The sequence below is a fragment of the Cryptomeria japonica genome, chromosome 10 (genome assembly GCF_030272615.1).
Source record: "Cryptomeria japonica chromosome 10, Sugi_1.0, whole genome shotgun sequence".
NCBI lineage: Eukaryota > Viridiplantae > Streptophyta > Pinopsida > Cupressales > Cupressaceae > Cryptomeria > Cryptomeria japonica.
Window position 1 is genome coordinate 516,584,531 of NC_081414.1, and position 15,311 is coordinate 516,599,841.

Genomic DNA, 15,311 nt, shown 5'->3' on the forward strand with positions numbered 1-15,311 from the left:
TCTCAAAAACCTTGGATCCTTTATTTTGAATACATGCCACATTATCTCTTTAGTTACCACCCCTTTGAAGGTGCCCTATTGTTTTGCAGTCCCCAAGGAGAAATTGGCTTCCATGAAAGCGCGCCACGAACAAAGCTTCTTCTGATGTTTTCAGAGACCCCTAAACCTGCACCACATGACTAGCTTAAGAAGGATCCAAGATGTATTTTTTCATCTTCACCACATGTGGTATAAAGGCATTGAAGCACCTTCAAGAAGCTCAGTCAAGGTACATGTGAACCCCTCCTTACACATTTCAACTCCCTTCAATCTACGAAAATATAATGAGGAGCGACAAAAATAACAGTGGCGGTGTCCTTAACTTGTCGTCCCCTACCAACTCAATTAACCTATCACCCCCAACATTCATTCTTGTACTCCTCCTTGACTTCAAATGGAACGAGGTAAATATCATGCCACCAAAATGTTTGTTCCTTGGAGAGAGAGAGCATCCCCAGTTTGAAGCTCTATTGGCCAACATAATCCCATCTCTTTTTATATGAGATAATTTAAAATTTGTATACTTCATCAACTGACTTGATATTAGTTTGATACATTTGTTCAACTTCTAGTTTTGAGTTTCTCCTCTCACAATGGCTTGCACAATGATTTGAGAATCACCTTCTAAGTGTAATTTCGACACTGATAGATGAGTTGCAAGTTTGATAGCTAACTAGGTAGCTTGAGCTTCAACATCATTATTGGTTTCATCCTTCAACCTTTGAGCTCTAATTGCCCTTATAACACCGTACTCATTGTGAACCACACAACTAGCACCTAACACCCCTAGATTCCCTTTTGTTGCCCCATCAAAATTAATTTTAATCCAACCTTCATCTAGTCTCTTCCACACCACCCTACTAGACATCGAAAGGAAAGGATCAACCTTTCCAAGCCCCTTGACAAACCTAAATTAAATAAAGAATTAATATTAAATACATTAATAATAAAATAAATTTTATACACTTAACAATTAATTAATTAAGAAAAAAATGGTCGGATGGCTAGGGTTTCAAAGATTTCTGCAAGGCAGAGGGATGCAGAGACCCCAAAGAAATGGGAGTAGTTTTCAGCAAAGATATTGGCACCCCTCAGCTAGGGTTTGGGAGGATTCTTGTCTTAGAGCTTCTAAGAGGACTTCAGAAAGAGTTCATCAGAATCAGAACAATATGAAGTTTCCTCGTCTGCAGAATTAGAGATGGCACAAGGAGGTAAAAAAACTGAAACCCTTTAAGGAGATTGAAAATAAATTTTGGTGAGCAAAAGGAAATGATACTTCCAAACAGGTAAGTGAATCTGCTCCAACTTGCTCTATATTAGTTCGGATAGAAAATGATGAATGGAAAGAGGCAGTGAATTCCATGTATGAAAAAGCCTTTTTTATGAAGTGGGTTGGGGAATTACCGGCATATATTAGAATAAGGAAGTGGTGTAATGAGCACTAGAGTAAAGATTTCACTATCAACACACTCCCAAATGGATTCTATCTTATTATCTGTAATATGACGGAGGAGAAACAAAAGATTTTAAATGGTGGTCCTTACATTATGGGAGGTATGGGTTTCTTTATTAAGGATTGGATCCCAAACTTCAACCCCCTAATGGAAAACATGGAGGAGATTCCAATTTGGATTAGGTTGTATAATAATTTGCCGAGTGAATATAAGCATCCATAAACCATGAGACTTATTGGTAACAAGATTGGGCGCTTTATTTGTGCAGAGGATGTGGTGGAAAATAAACACTTTAGCATGTACACCAAAATGTATGTGTATTGGAGGTCATTACCCCCGATTCCACAAGAAATTGATCTAATCTCACAACAGGGGATCTGGAAACAAAAGATTGAGTTGGAAGAAGTGGTTGAGAATTGTAAGCTTTGCAAAAGTTCCTGACATTTAATAGAGGATTGTATTGTCTTAGAAAAAGGGAAAGGGCTTACAAAGGATAGGGTTCAAGAAAAGCTTCAGATTTTGTTGAATCAAGAAATGGAATGTGGGGATAGATCAAATGTGCGATATTGTGATCCTAGGGAGTGGGTCGATGCCATTGATGCTATAATGGAACAGGAGGTTGGTTGCAATTCCTTTCAAGGAAGAAATGAGGCCAGGAAAGCTTCAATTGATATTGTTTATGAAGGAGATCAAGGTGTTAATTAGCTAAAATTCAATTCAATAAATTATTTTGAATCTGGTGGGATGAATGTAGTCATTGGAGGTGTTAGCAGCAATCAAGAAGCAAGACTAAGAGGGGGGGGGGTGAATCACTCTTCATAGGATCTTAGCAAATTAAACTCCAAAACATAAACTAATAAACCACAACAACATATAGATAAGAAAATTAATAGCACAACACATAAAACCAATATTTTGACGTGGAAAACCTAGTTAAGGGAAAAACCACAGTGGGAACCTACCCATAGTAAGATGATACTCTGCAGTAGTATGTGAAAATATTACAATGGGGAATACACATGCATTCAAGCGCACTACCTAGAGCTCCCTGCTCAAAAGATATATGCCCGAAAGGATACAACCCTAAGGGAAGTCTCTCTAACTTACAATATGATTCAAACTACAATCCGGAAGGAATGAACTGCAATAATAGCATCTACAAATGCCTGATGATAGTTCTGGTTAAGCATAGTTGTCTGCTCTGCAACACCAAAAACACCTCAACACTTCGTTGAATGATATATCCTTGTTCGCACATTCATATCTCTCTTATAATTCAAACACAATACTGACACCTAAATTACATAAGCATCTCGCCTATATATACAGATCACCAACCCTGATAACAAGGTTAGATAAACCCTCAACCTCAACTCATAATTACAAAAATTACATTACACGGTACAAATATTGACCACCAGACCAATATTATGATTTACATTACATAGCATGGACCTAATTCAAATTCCCAAATGATTACATCCACCAGAAATCCTGCCAAGATCAATCGCAACACGCTACACCACCAGAAATACTGCATAACATGCAAACCATCACCAGTTCATAGTAATCACCAAAAACTTGCATAAAAATCAATGTAGATCGCCAAAAAAAATAGGACATGACTAGGAAACACCAACAAGCACGTTAGAATCATCTGGAACAGTTGCACCAACACCTCTTTTCAAATCTTCATCGGTCAATGTCTCAAAGCTCAAGAACACAACCAGTCAGCAACTGTCAGGAGGAAAGATAACTTGTGGAGCACCAAATCATAAACCATCTGAAATTAAGATACATAAGATCATCCCAAACAATAATCCAAATTCTCAGCACAGGATCTGATCACACCGAAATATACTATAGGAAATACCGGATTCTGCAAAACAGTGATCAGCAAAACCAAACTAAAAAACCAGACCAAAAACTCTTCCCAAACTCATTGGAATAACTCATAGGAATATGTTGACATCAATGACAACAAAATATCCTAGCATAATTAATGAACAACCAAATCTAACAATCTCCCCAATAATCCAACAGGAGGACATCGCATTTCCCATGACTATCCAGATAAATTTGAAAACTGGGGATCTGGTGGAGTGACTCTAGAAGAACCAAAGGTTGCAATGAGAGATAAATCAGTGGTGCAGGGCACCCAAGACATACCTAATACCCTTGAAGATCACCCTTTAATATCACTAGGTTGTAGTAAGAGATTAAAAGGGTGTAATCATGGTGTTGATCCTTTGGATCCACCTAATAATGTTTTTTGGTCCAACTTGTAAGGCTAAGTTTCCCAAAGGTACCTTAAGACAACCTTGGGTCTCATTAGAACAATAGGACCTTAGAATAGGATGTAATAGGTGTCTTTTATTTTGTTTGAGTAAATATATGACTTTAGAATAGATCCTAAATATGTTTGAATCTTGGAGGATGCAAATTGCCAAAAGTTGCAAAATTGTCAAAAATGTTGTCAACAACTTTTGCAATATTGCTCTGAGAAGTTGTATTTTGGTTCCAACGGGAATAACCATTAAAAAAGGTGGTTAGAGTCATTTTAAAGGTTATATGTAATCATTTTAAGCCTTCCATGTGAAGGTTAGAGTGATTGGATGATACTTTTGGTGGAAAATCGAATGAAAAACACTGAATTTCTTGAGCAATTTTCTTTTTCTGAGATAGTACGGTCTAGTACGAATTGCCAAACCAAAAATATGGGAATATAATATTAGTAAATTGAATCACCTCTCATTTTTCTATGTTTGGAGTTCACTTTGTGACTAGAATATAGGTTTTGTCTTCATTCTGTTCAGACTAGTCTAGAAACCCTTAATTTTAGGGTTAGTGCAGAGATGGAGCCCTAACTTGTCTTTTCTGCAGTAAAATCTCACGGCCATTTGGAAAATGAAATTTAGGGGAGTGTATAGTAAGAATCTAAAGGCTCAGGGCTGGAGGAGTTTGTCTGTTTCCTCAACCACCAAGTCCTATGCTAAATATCTCTATGTATTTAGCCTAAGCGATGAGACCATTGTGTGGATAGTCAGCCAAACAAGCAAGGTGACCAGTTTGATAGTGGATCTTGTTCATTTGGAGGTAGGAGGACCTAACCAAAGTGCTACATTGGTTCTATGCACCCATTCCTTGATACTTTTTTTGTCAACCAAGCCTAATTAGGCCTATTAGGTCAGTGAACATAGCAAGGGTTAGGGTATGCTAGAGTAGGCTCAATTCCTGAAACTTTGGGATATTTTGTAAGTCCAAAAAGGGTATCCAAAATAGTGATTTTTTTTTCTAGTCCTTTGGAATTTTTGCAAGTTGTTGCCCATAAACTAGCTAAAGAGACCTACTAAGATCCTCTAGCCCTATAAGGGTTCTTAGCCTTGTGGAAGTCCCAGAATCCCATTTGTGGTTGATTGTCCTTATAGTAGACATAAGTAAGCTATCCCAATCATCAGATAGAGGATTTGTAGATTGGAGGTAAAGTTTTCATATTTTGGTCAAATTTAGGGAAAGTGTCCCTAAAACCCAATCTTGGTTGGAGTTGTGCAAGGTCCCTAGAAACTATGGAAGAAGTGTGGGGTGTGAAACACACTTAGGAGATCAGTCCTTTCATCTAGGAAGTCATTGGACTGCTTAGGAGTAAGAAATCAATCTTTGGGTGTATAGACCAAGAAGTAGGCCCATTAGTACATTTATTGTTGAGTACTCTGCATCAAGTGGTATCAGAGCATCAAAAGAACCTTGGGAAAGATAAAGAAATGGAAGACACAATAGAGAATAGTGAGGAGATTCCCACTAGACCCATGACAAACATGGAGTTGGCCAAGATAGTGAGAGAGCAGGCAACCAAGAATAAAAAGATGGAGGAAGAGATAGAGAAGTTGAAGAGAGAAAAAGCAGGCAAAGAAGTTGCATCAACTTTTGATGGAGAGGGATAAGAGGAATTAGAGAGACAAGAGATGTCGATAGACCAAAGACAATTTGTTGAAGCCCTTAATAGAGTGGGAAGCAGAGACAATAGAGCAGAACTACCTACATTCTCTAGGAAAATGAATCCGGAAGAATGTATGGAATGGATAGAGGCGATGGTGAATTATTTTGAATGTGAGGAGGTACTTGATAACCAAAGGGTGAAGGTAGCTAAATCCAAAATGAAGGGTCCAGCTCTTAGTTGGTGGAACTTCCTGCAAAATGAAAGAGATGAAGAAGGAAAGAAGCCTATAACTTCATGGAAAAAGATGGTGGTAGAGATCAAAAGACAATTTGTGACTGAGGACTATGAGATCATCTTACACAAGAGATTACAGAACCTAAGGCAAAGGGATTTGGATGTCAATACCTACACTGAGGAGTTTCACCAGATGACACTCAAGGCAAAGATACCAGAAAGTGAGACACAAAAGCTAGCAAGGTAAATGAATGGCCTTAAGTTCAACATTCAAGATGAACTAAGTTTGTTTTATCCGGAATCAGTGCACAAGTGTTATCAAATGGCACTTAGAATTGAGGAGAAGCAAAAGAGGAGAGGAGAACACAACAATAGAGGAAGGGGTGCAAATTTTAGAGGTAAGGGCAGATTCAATGGTAGGGGACCATCTCCTAAACCCCAAGGAGAGTCCAATCATCAGGAACATGAAGGAGAATTAGGGAACAAAGGTAACTTTAGAGGAAGAAGGAGGAATGGTAGAGGAATATTTTGGGAAGAGGATCTAGTGTTTTCACCGGTAGGTGTTTTCATGCAACCAAGTTGGGCATCAGTCATTTAGGTGTCCAAAGAAGCTGAGCAATAGCAGCCAAGGAGGTGATAGAAGAGCACATCTAATACAAGAAGAATATAGTCAAAGTATGACCTCCTACCACACATCTACCTCAAAGTCTGCAGATCTGGAGCAAGGAGAACTCTTGATGATTAATAGGAACCTCTTGAAGATACCAACCACCAAAGAACCCCCTAAGAGGAAACCTCTTTTCAGAACCTCTTGTGAGGTATGTAAGGTCATTGTGGATTCAGGGTCCACAGATAACATAGCTTCTATTGAAATGGTTACTAAACTTAACTTGCAAAGATTACCTCATCCCCATCCCTATAAGGTGTCTTGGTTGAAAAAAGGTCAACAAGCCTTGATTAGTGAACAAGTTTGGGTAGAGTTTTCAACAGGTGAATACAAGGATAGAGTGTTGTGTGATGTGGTAGAAATGGATGCTTGTCATTTGTTACTTGGCAGGCCTTGGCAATATGATGTAGATGCTAGGCATGAAGATAGGAAGAATGTCTATACCATCACCAAAAACGGAGAGAACTTCACCATGACCCCTCTCCCAGATGACAGTAAGGATAAGCATATTGTGACTAGTGTCATGCTAGTAGATGAGAAGGAGTTCATGAAGGTCTTAAAGGAGGAAGATACCCCTTTCTTTGAAATAGTTGTCAAGCCTAAGGATGAACCTAAGAAGTAGCCTAAGAGTCAAGAGGCAAAGAGGAAAGTAGACCATAAGGAGGTTCAAGATCTGCTAAGTAAGTATAAGGGAATAGTTGCAGACAGTACCATAAATTCTTTACCTTCTCAAAGGGAAATCAGTCATTGTGTTGATCTTATACCAGGTACTACATTTCCTAATAAGGCAGCCTACAAACTGACCCCTACACGAAATGCAAAAGCTGCAAGACAGATCTAAGAATTGCTAGAGAAAGGATTCATTAGGAAGAGTATAAGTCCATGTGCAGTCCTGAAAGTGCTAGCTCCTAAGAAAGAAGGAACATGGAGGTTGTGTACAGATTCTAGGGCTATTAACAGGATAATAATAAGATATAGATTCCCAATGCCAAGAATAGAGGATTTGATGGATTGTCTAGGAGGGGCCAAGTACTATTCCAAGATACACTTGAAAAGAGGTTATCACCAAATTAGGATCAGAGATGGGGACCAATGGAAGACAACATTTAAAACCAATGAAGGCTTATTTGAGTGGATGGTAATGCCATTTGGGTTTTCCAATGCCCCTAGTACATTTATGAGGTTAATGAATGAGGTTCTTAAGCCTTTTATCAATCATTTTGTGGTAGTATACCTGGATAATATACTAATTTTCATTAAAGATAGAAATGAACATCTAATGCACTTGGATTTGGTGTTGAAGAGGTTGCATGAGGAGCAACTGAAGATCAACTTGGACAAATGTGTTTTCTTGCAAGAAGAACTAGTGTTCCTTGGATTTGTTATTTCTAAAGGTAATTTAAGAATGGATCTATCTAAGGTGGAGGCCATCCTCAATTGGCCAACACCTAGGTCTGCAAGTGAGGTAAAAAGTTTCCATGGCTTAGCAAGCTTTTATAGAAAGTTCATTAAGAATTTAAGTGGGGTTAGTGCACCTATGATAGATACCATCAAAGGAGGAAGGAAGTGTCAATTTGCTTGGATTGATGAAGCTAATAAGTCTTTTGAGTTCTTGAAAACAAAAAATGCATAGCAACCCATCTTAATCCTTCTTGATTTTCATAAAGTCTTCACTATTGAGTGTGATGCCTCTAAGAAGGCTATAGGAGGAGTCTTGAGTCAGGAGGGTAGGCCTGTGGCCTTTTTCAGTGAAAACTTAAATGAGGCAAAACAAAAATATTAAACCTATGATCTAGAGATGTATGCTTTGGTACAATCTCTTAGGAAGTGGAGACATTATTTATTGCCTATGGAATTTGTTGTATATAATGACAACCATGCTCTAAGATTTTTGAATAGGCAGGAGAAACTAAATCACAGGCACATGAAGTGGATGGAGTACCTTCAAGCTTTCACATTCACTATCAAGCATAAGAAAGGAGTGACAAATAAAGTTGCAGATGCTCTTAGTAGGAGAAAGTTGATCATCTAAGAAGTTCAATTGGATAGCATGGGGATTCACTCCATGAAGGAAATGTATGATGGTGATGAATATTTCAAAGAGGCATATCAAGTTTGCAGGGAAATGGGAAACAGGTATCACACTGAGTTTTCTAAATTTATTTTGCAAGAAGGTCTGTTGTTTAAGGAGAGTCAACTTTGTGTTCCAAAGGGATCTATAAGGTAAGACATCATAAAGGAAAATCATTGTGGAAGTTTGGTTGGGCACTTTGGGGTTGATAAAACCCTTGAACTAGTTAGGAGATTCTCTTTTGGCCAAGGATGCAAACAAATGTAAGGAGGTATGTAGAGGGTTGTTTGATTTGTCAAAAGGCTAAAGGCAAAACATCTAATGCAAGATTGTATACACCACTCCCAATACCTACTAAACCATGGGATTCAGTGAGTATGTATTTTTTAATGGGACTCCCAAAAACTAAAGTTGGATATGACAATATATATGTTGTTATAGATAGATTTTCCAAAATGACACTTTTTTTGCCTTGTAAAACCACAAATGATGCCTCTCACATTGCAAGTATATTCTTTAAGGAGATTGTCAGACTTCATGAGCTACCATTTTCCATTATCTTAGATAGGGATTCTAAATTCATAGGGCATTTTTGGAGAACTCTATGGAAAAGGCTAGGTACAAACCTATCACTCTGGTGCAGGAGCACCTAGTTTTGAGTGCAATTTCTTCATTTTGGTGTGTTTGTTCATAGTTTGGTTTGGGATGGTGAATAAGAGTCTTCTCATAGGTCCTCATATGTTTTTTAAATGCTTTGGTAGGTTGGATGTCCATAGGACAATGCATTTGCAAAAATTTGGCTTGTAAGCCTAAAATGGCATAATCTTGCATTTTGATGTAAAATGTCTTGAATAGCCTTGTTTGGAATTGGGACATGTTAAATTAGTGGGTTTTATTCATCCTAGATGGTTTCGAGAAGGAAACAAAGCATGTAATGCAAAATGCACTTTTTGGCAAAAGTTGTCAAAGTTGCTTGACAACTTTTTGCAACGTTGAGCAACTTTTTGCATTTTTGAGAAAAGGGTTGGTTAGGAAACCAATGGAGAGTTAGTTAGGCCACAAATAGAATATAAATTCCTTGAGAATGAATTTAACAAGGTTGGTGAATGCCTGGAGCAGATTTGAATATAATTTAGAGACCATTTTTGAGTTTTTACCTTGTGTTTTCTAAGAATTAGAGCAACAGTCTGTACTTAATGGATTGATTGCATTTCTGTTCTTTGATCATTGTTTTTTACATGTTCTTGTAGTTCTCAAGAATCATTTTGGTTAGTTTTTTTTTAGTTTTGAATTGAGTTCTTGATTTTGAAAGCTCTCGGCCTGAGTAAGGGTTTGAGAGGCCCAAACATGGTTCCAGCTTGAGGTCCTTTGAGTACTTCTTAATAACCCTTAGGAATCGATCCATGGAACCTTTGTATAGTGTAAATAATCTCTATTTTAATTTGGAGGTCATTGAAAGGCCAATGAGCATCGTTTCCTAGGCGAGCTTAGTCATAGCCCGGTTAGGAAATGGGTGAAATTATGCAAATGCTTGCAAGGAGATCAGGGTTGGAGTTGTAGAATGTTTGGCATGAAAAAGTGGGGTGTGGAAGAAACATATGTGAGAGTTTGGAGATGTGGCAAACCAAGGAAGACACCAAACCCTTGAAAGAAGACCAAAAAGAGCCTAAAACCCCTTAAAACAAGCCATTCTTGGGTTCCGCACCTATATGGTCAAACTGAGATTTCTCACCTCATAAATTTTATAGTACTTCCAAAAGGGTGCTCAGATCACTAAATATTTTATGTGGGTCTTTGGGGAAATTGTGAACAAATCCACAAAAACCGGTTAGGTAGGGCTAATTGGGGCTCTAGGGCTACTAGGCCTAGAAAATAGGGAAAGGAAGGAGCGATGGGGAAATGGATCAAACCCAAACTCAAAACCAATTGATTGGCCTTGAAAAACCTCATGAACACCTACTACAACCTCTACAAGCATTTGTTAGGAGTTTGATAGTGTAAGGTTGGATTTACCCTTGTGAATCTCAACCATGCCTGAGAAACCAGTGAGCACATCTTGATTGGGAGCACTCCTAGAGAGTTTGGGTTCCTAATTTGATTGATAGACCAGAGAAAAATGAAGGGAGCCCACTAGGACCACACTTGACTACCTTTGAAAAAGGATTTGACTCTCTCTGAGTATACCTCCCCTTCACATTCTCATCCGCCTACCATTCTCAGTCAGATGGTCAAATAGAGGTAGTTAATAGGTCACTTGGTAATATTTTTAGGTGTTTGATAAAATATCATGGAGCCACTTGGGATTTCATCTTTCCTCAAGAAGATTTTTCATATAATGACTCAGTCAACAGGAGTATTGGTCTCACTCCTTTTCAGATTGTCTATGGAACACACCCAAGGGGTTTCTTGGAATTAAGAGATGTTAGATATCTGGACAAGAGGAGCACCCAAGAAGAGGAATTTGCAGAGGTCATGAAAGATATCCATGAGCAGGTGAGAGCCAAACTGCAATGTACCTCTGCGAAGTAAAAACTAAATGTAGATAGGAAAAGAAGGGAGTTGCAATATCAAGTGGGAGATATGGTCATGATTCATCTTAAAAAACAAAGATTGCCTAAAGAGAAGTATACTAAATTGATGATGAAGAAAATTGGTCCTTTTAAGATCCTTAATAAATATGGCAACAATGCTTATCAAATTGACTTACCCTCTAATATAGGTTTATCTCCTATCCTTAATGTTGCTGACATATATGCCTACAAGAATGTTGTGAATGATCTTGGTGATGCAGGTCCTGTTGATCCACCCACTCCTGATATGATGGCAGATGTCCTTTCTCAACCTAAACCTGAGATTGAATACATTGCAGATAAAAGAGTTAGCAAACAAACAAGGAGAAAAACATATTATAAGTTCCTTGTCAAATGGAAGGGCAAACCTCTGGAAGATGCCACATGGATGTCCGAGGAGGCCATTAAGATGACTGGAGCTACACTTTCTGACATACCAACTCAAGGGACTTGAGTTTTTTTGACATGGGGAGTATGGTGTAGGGAACCCAAGACATACCTCAGACCCTTGAAGATCACTAGGTTGTAGTAAGAGGTTAAGAAGGTGTAATCATGGTGTTGATCCTTTGGATCCACCTAATAATGTTTTTTGGTCCAACTTGTAAGGCTAAGAGTCCCAAAGGTACCTTAAGACAACCTTGGGTCTCATTAGAAAATTAGGACCTTAGAATAGGATTTCATAGGTGTTTTTGATGTCGTTTGACTAAATAAATTACTTTATAATAGATCCTAAATATGTTTGAATCTTGGAGGATGCATATTGCCAAAAGTTGCAAAATTGTCAAAAATGTTGTCAACAACTTTTGCAATATTGCTCCGAGAAGTTGCATTTTGGTTCCAACAGTAATAACCATTCAAAAAGGTGGTTAGAGTCATTTTAAATGGTCTATGTAAGCATGTTAAGCCTTCCATGTGAAGGTTAGAGTGATTGGATGATACTTTTGGTGGAAAATTGAATGAAAAACACTGAATTTCTTAAGCAATTTTCTTTTTCTGAGATAGTATGGTCCAGTACGGATTTCCAAACCAAAACTCTGGGCATCGAATGTTAGTAAATTGAATCACCTCTCATTTTTCTATGTTTGGAGTTCACTTGGTGACCGGAATACAGGTTTTGTCTTCATTATGTTCAGACTAGTCTAGAAACCCTTAATTTTAGGGTTAGTGCGGAGATGGAGCCCTAACTTGTCTTTTTTGCAATGGAATCTCATGACCACTTGGAAAATGCAAGTTAGGGGAGTGTATAGTAAGACTCTAAAGGCTCAGGACTGGAGGATTTTGTCTGTTGCCTCAATCACCAAGTCCTAGGCTAAATATCTCTATGTATTTAGCCTAAGCGATGAGACCATTGTGTGGACAGTTAGCCAAACAAGAAAGGTGACCAGTTTGATAGTGGATCCTGTTCATTTGGAGGTAGGAGGATGTAACGAAATTGATATATTGGTTCTATGCACCCATTCCTTGATACTTGCTTTGTTAACCAAGTCTAATTAGGCCTATTAGGTCTGTGAACATAGCAAGGGTTAGGGTATGCTGGAGTAGGCTCAATTCCTGCAACTTTGGGATCTTTTGTAAGTCTAAAAAGGGTATCCAAAATAGTGATTTATTTGTCTAGTCCTTTGGAAGTTTTTCAAGTTGTTGCCCATAAACCGGCCAAAGAGACCTACTAGGATCCTCTAGCCCTATAAGGGTTCTTAGCCTTGTGGAAGTCCCAGAACCCCATTTGTGGTTGATTGTCCTTATAGTAGACATAAGTAAGCTATCCCAATCATCAGATAGAGGATTTGTAGACCGGAGGTCAAGTTTCCATATTTTGGTCAAATTTAGGGAAAGTGTCCCTAAAACCCAATCTTGGTTGGAGTTGTGCAAGGTCCTTAGAACCTATGGAAGAAGTGTGGGGTGTGAAACACACTTAGGAGATTATTCCTTCCATATAGGAAGTCATTGGACCACTTAGGAGTGTGAAATCAAGCTTTGGGTGTATAGACCAAGAAGTAGGCCCATTAGTACGTTTCTTGTTGACTACTTTGCATCAGTCGATATGGGAGAAGTTTAACTCAATTTTTGAGTTGGGAGTCACTGATCAAGATCAGAATCAAGATGGGCCCCAATCCTTAGAGACTGTAAGAGATGAAGATGAGGCAGTTAAATACAATGAGGAAGTAATCTTCAAGGATATTCAAATATCTCCTATTCGGAACCTGAAGAGTTCCTTTGAGGCTGAACAAGGTAATGGTGAGTCGTCTGATGATTCAGGGGAGTCGGATAATCTAGATTTTGGTAAGGGGGAAGAGGGCCCTTTTGGGTTAAATGAACTTATTGGCATTAAGGATAAGTGAAGCCTTGGACAAACTTTAACTCTTTCTTCTAAGGTAAAGAATGGAGAGAAAAAGAGAAAGGGCCCAAAATCAGCCAAGGAGAAGCTGGAGATGGCAGGTTGTGCCAAAGGGAAAAGAAAACTGAGATCAGGAAGAGGATATGCCTCTTCTTGGGGGCAATGAAGGTCCTTTCGTGGAATGTTAGGGGCTACAATGCCCCTGACAAAATTTGTTTGATCAAGAGATGTCTTGATCAAACTCGACCAGATATTTGTTTATTACAGGAGACTAAGCTGGATGGTGAGGATTTTGACTCTTTTTTCAAAACACTCTTTAGATGGAAAGGACATTTAGTGGTTGCAATTGGGGCTTTTGGAAGTTTAGGTTTTTTTTTGGAATGAGAACACTATTGAGATGAACATTGTGAACTAGGATGTCCATTGGTTGTGTGCTAGGGTTTTCTCAAAGTCTTTAAACTACTCCTTTTTTATCGTCAATGTGTATGGGCCTTCTAGTACTAAAGGGAAAAGGCTCCAGTGGCAAAAATTGGGGGGAGATTAGTTGGAGATAAGAACAATGTATTCATAATTGGGGGTGATTTTAATTCTATTCTCCATCCTTCAGATAAGAAGGTGGGCCTTGGATGGGCTAGATAATCTCAATAGGATTTTAATGAATTTGTGGTTGAAAATGGATTAATGGAAAAATTTTTCAAATGAGGTGATTTCACTTGGCCCAATAGGCGTGTGGGTTTTCTTAATATTTTTGAGAAGCTTGATCATTTATTTCTTAGTAGAGAGTGGGCGAAAGGAAATTGGGTTACAGAGGTAGAGATTCTTCCCATTGGTGGCTCTAATCACTATCCTATCAGCATTATTGTTTAGGAGGACAAAGCCTCGATCAAATGTCCATTCAAGTTTGAAAAGATGTGGATGAAACATGAAGGTTTGAGGGGCCCTGTTTCTCTATGGTGGTCTCAACCCCACTCTTGGTCTGGTTCAAAAGATTTCATTTTCTTTAAAAAGTTACAGTATATCAAGGAAAATATGAAGAGATGGAACAGGAAAGTTTTCAAGAATATTTTCATTGAAAGAGATAGAGTGGAATTGAATTTGGAAAACCTTCATTCCAGAATTATTGGAAATGGAATGTCTGAAATGAAATTTGAGGAGGAGAAGATGCTTAAAAAAGAGTATGCTGAAATTTTAGCTAAGGAAGAAACATATTGGAGACAAAAGTCAAGGGAGTTGTGGTTGAAAGAGGGGGATCGAAACACGATTTTTTTTCACAATTTAGTTAAAGTGAGGCGATCCCTTAACAATTTTTTTTCTATTACAAGTCAGGATGGTAAGATCTTGGAGGATCCAGAGGAGATCAACAAGGAAGCTATTGAGTATTTTTCTAATTTCCTCAAAGGGACGGACACTCAAGATGGAGATGTGAAGGAGGTTTTGTCGTTTATTCCTAAATGTATCTCGGCAAGTCAAAACAATATGCTGATGAACGTGGTCTCTTTGGAGGAAGTTAAAGCGACTCTCTTCTCAATGGGGGGGGAAAAGCTCCCAAGCCAGATGGCTTAGTGACAATTTTTTTTTAGAAATACTGGAACATCTTTGCTACGAACATTTGAGACGTGGTGGAGGAATCCAGGTTTGGGAAGTATATGCCGAAGGACCTAAATAACACTTTTATTGCCCTTATTCCCCCAAAAGAGAAAATTTGCTCTTTTGATGACTTTAGACCGATTTCACTATGTAACATTATTTATAAGAGAATATCTAAAGTTATGGCTAATAGATTCAAAAGGATTTTTCCATCTATCATCTCTGAAGAACAAAGAGGCTTTTCTGCTCAGCAATCAATTGTGGAAGGAATTCTTGTAGCTCATGAAGCTATTCACTCCATTCGGTGTGATCGCATTGACCGTATGTTGGTTAAACTGGATATCAGGAAAGCATATGATGAGGTAAATAGAAGATTTCTTTTGAAGGTACTATCAGCTTTTGGTTTTTGTAGTGACT

The 15,311-nt window shown here is 38.3% G+C and overlaps 1 protein-coding gene across 1 annotated transcript; it reads left to right on the forward strand.

Annotated features, from left to right (window-relative positions):
• Positions 1 to 14,216: 14,216 nt before the first annotated feature.
• LOC131054554 (uncharacterized) lies at positions 14,217 to 14,870 on the forward strand. The gene has a single exon (XM_057989091.2). It carries the CDS (start codon positions 14,217 to 14,219, stop codon positions 14,868 to 14,870), a length of 654 nt encoding a protein of 217 aa, XP_057845074.2.
• The last annotated feature ends 441 nt before the right edge of the window (positions 14,871 to 15,311 follow it).

Bases quoted from the DNA above. Each gene is read 5' to 3' on its own strand.
- LOC131054554 (XM_057989091.2), top strand. From the start codon at position 14,217: ATGTGGATGAAACATGAAGGTTTGAGGGGCCCTGTTTCTCTATGGTGG.